The 1,275-nt window shown below is 36.2% G+C and overlaps 1 protein-coding gene across 1 annotated transcript; it reads left to right on the plus strand.

Moving 5' to 3' along the window:
* Positions 1-252: 252 nt before the first annotated feature.
* LOC125861325 (secreted RxLR effector protein 161-like) lies at positions 253-726 on the plus strand. The gene has a single exon (XM_049541245.1). The coding sequence runs from the start codon at positions 253-255 to the stop codon at positions 724-726; it is 474 nt and encodes a 157-aa protein (XP_049397202.1).
* The last annotated feature ends 549 nt before the right edge of the window (positions 727-1,275 follow it).

A 1,275-nucleotide genomic window follows, 5' to 3' on the forward strand; every position in this document is an offset into this window, starting at 1 on the left:
AATGGAGATTTTTTGGTAGTTTGTCTCTATGTTGATGATATGATTTAATTTGGTTCCTCAAAGTCTTTAGTTGATGATTTCAAGTCCAGTATGATGAGAAAATTTGAGATGACTGATTTGGGTTTACTGAAATACTTTTTGGGGCTTGAAGTAATCTAAGATAAAGATGGAATTTTTATTTCTCAAAAGAAATATGCAGAGGATCTTTTGGAAAAATTTCATATGATGAATTGTGAAGCAACAACTACACCTATGAATGTCAATGAGAAGTTGCAGCGTGCAGATGGAACTAAGAAAGCAAATCCGAGATTGTTCAGAAGTCTAGTTGGTGGCTTAAATTATCTAACGTACACTAGACCTGACATTATTTTTTCTGTTAGTGTTGTGTCCAGATTTTTGCAGAGTCTGACAAAGCAACATTTAGGTGCTGCCAAAAGAATTCTTCGCTATGTTGCTGGAACGACAGACTTTGGTATTTGGTATTCTAAAGTATCAAATTTCATATTGGTTGGCTATACAGATAGTGATTATGTAGGATGTTTGGACGATCGAAAAAGCACTTCTGGTAGTTGTTTTAGTTTTGGTTTTGGAGCAGTGACATGGAGTTCAAAGAAGCAAGAGACAGTAGCTCTGTCAACGTTTGAGGCGGAGTATACATCAGCAAGTTTAGCAGCACGACAAGCTTTATGGCTTCGAAAACTACTTGCAAATTTTAGTTACGAGTAAAACGAGTCTACTAAGATTTTTTCTGTTAGCAAATCAGCAATTGCTATGGCTAAGAATCCCTCTTTTCACGGGAGAACCAAGCACATTGATGTGCAATATCACTTCATCCGGGCATTGGTAGCTGATGGAAGAATAGTGCTAAAATTCTGCCGCACAAACGAGCAAGCAGTGGATATATTTACGAAGTCTCTTCCTCAGGCTAAGCATGAATTTTTCAGGTTGTAGTTGGGAGTGTGATTTTGAATCAAGGGAAAGTGTTATTTGACTGATTCAAAAGTCACGAAGTTACTGTCAGTATTTTTAGGAGCCTTTTACGTATTCAGTTTATTAGCATTAGGAGTCCTAATTTATGCCCTATTTTCTCTCTTAGTTTGTTGTTTTCCAAGTGCTATTTATAATCTTGTACGCTAGTTTTCTGAGAAATAAGAAATACTCAAATTTCTCTCTGCTTTTCTTCTTATTGTATTATCTTTGTTCATCTCTTGTGCCAACAAGAACCTCCAGATTAGGAGAATACTTGAGAAATATCAACTTGGAAAAACACACCTG

The sequence above is a fragment of the Solanum stenotomum genome, chromosome 4 (genome assembly GCF_019186545.1).
Source record: "Solanum stenotomum isolate F172 chromosome 4, ASM1918654v1, whole genome shotgun sequence".
Taxonomy (NCBI): domain Eukaryota; kingdom Viridiplantae; phylum Streptophyta; class Magnoliopsida; order Solanales; family Solanaceae; genus Solanum; species Solanum stenotomum.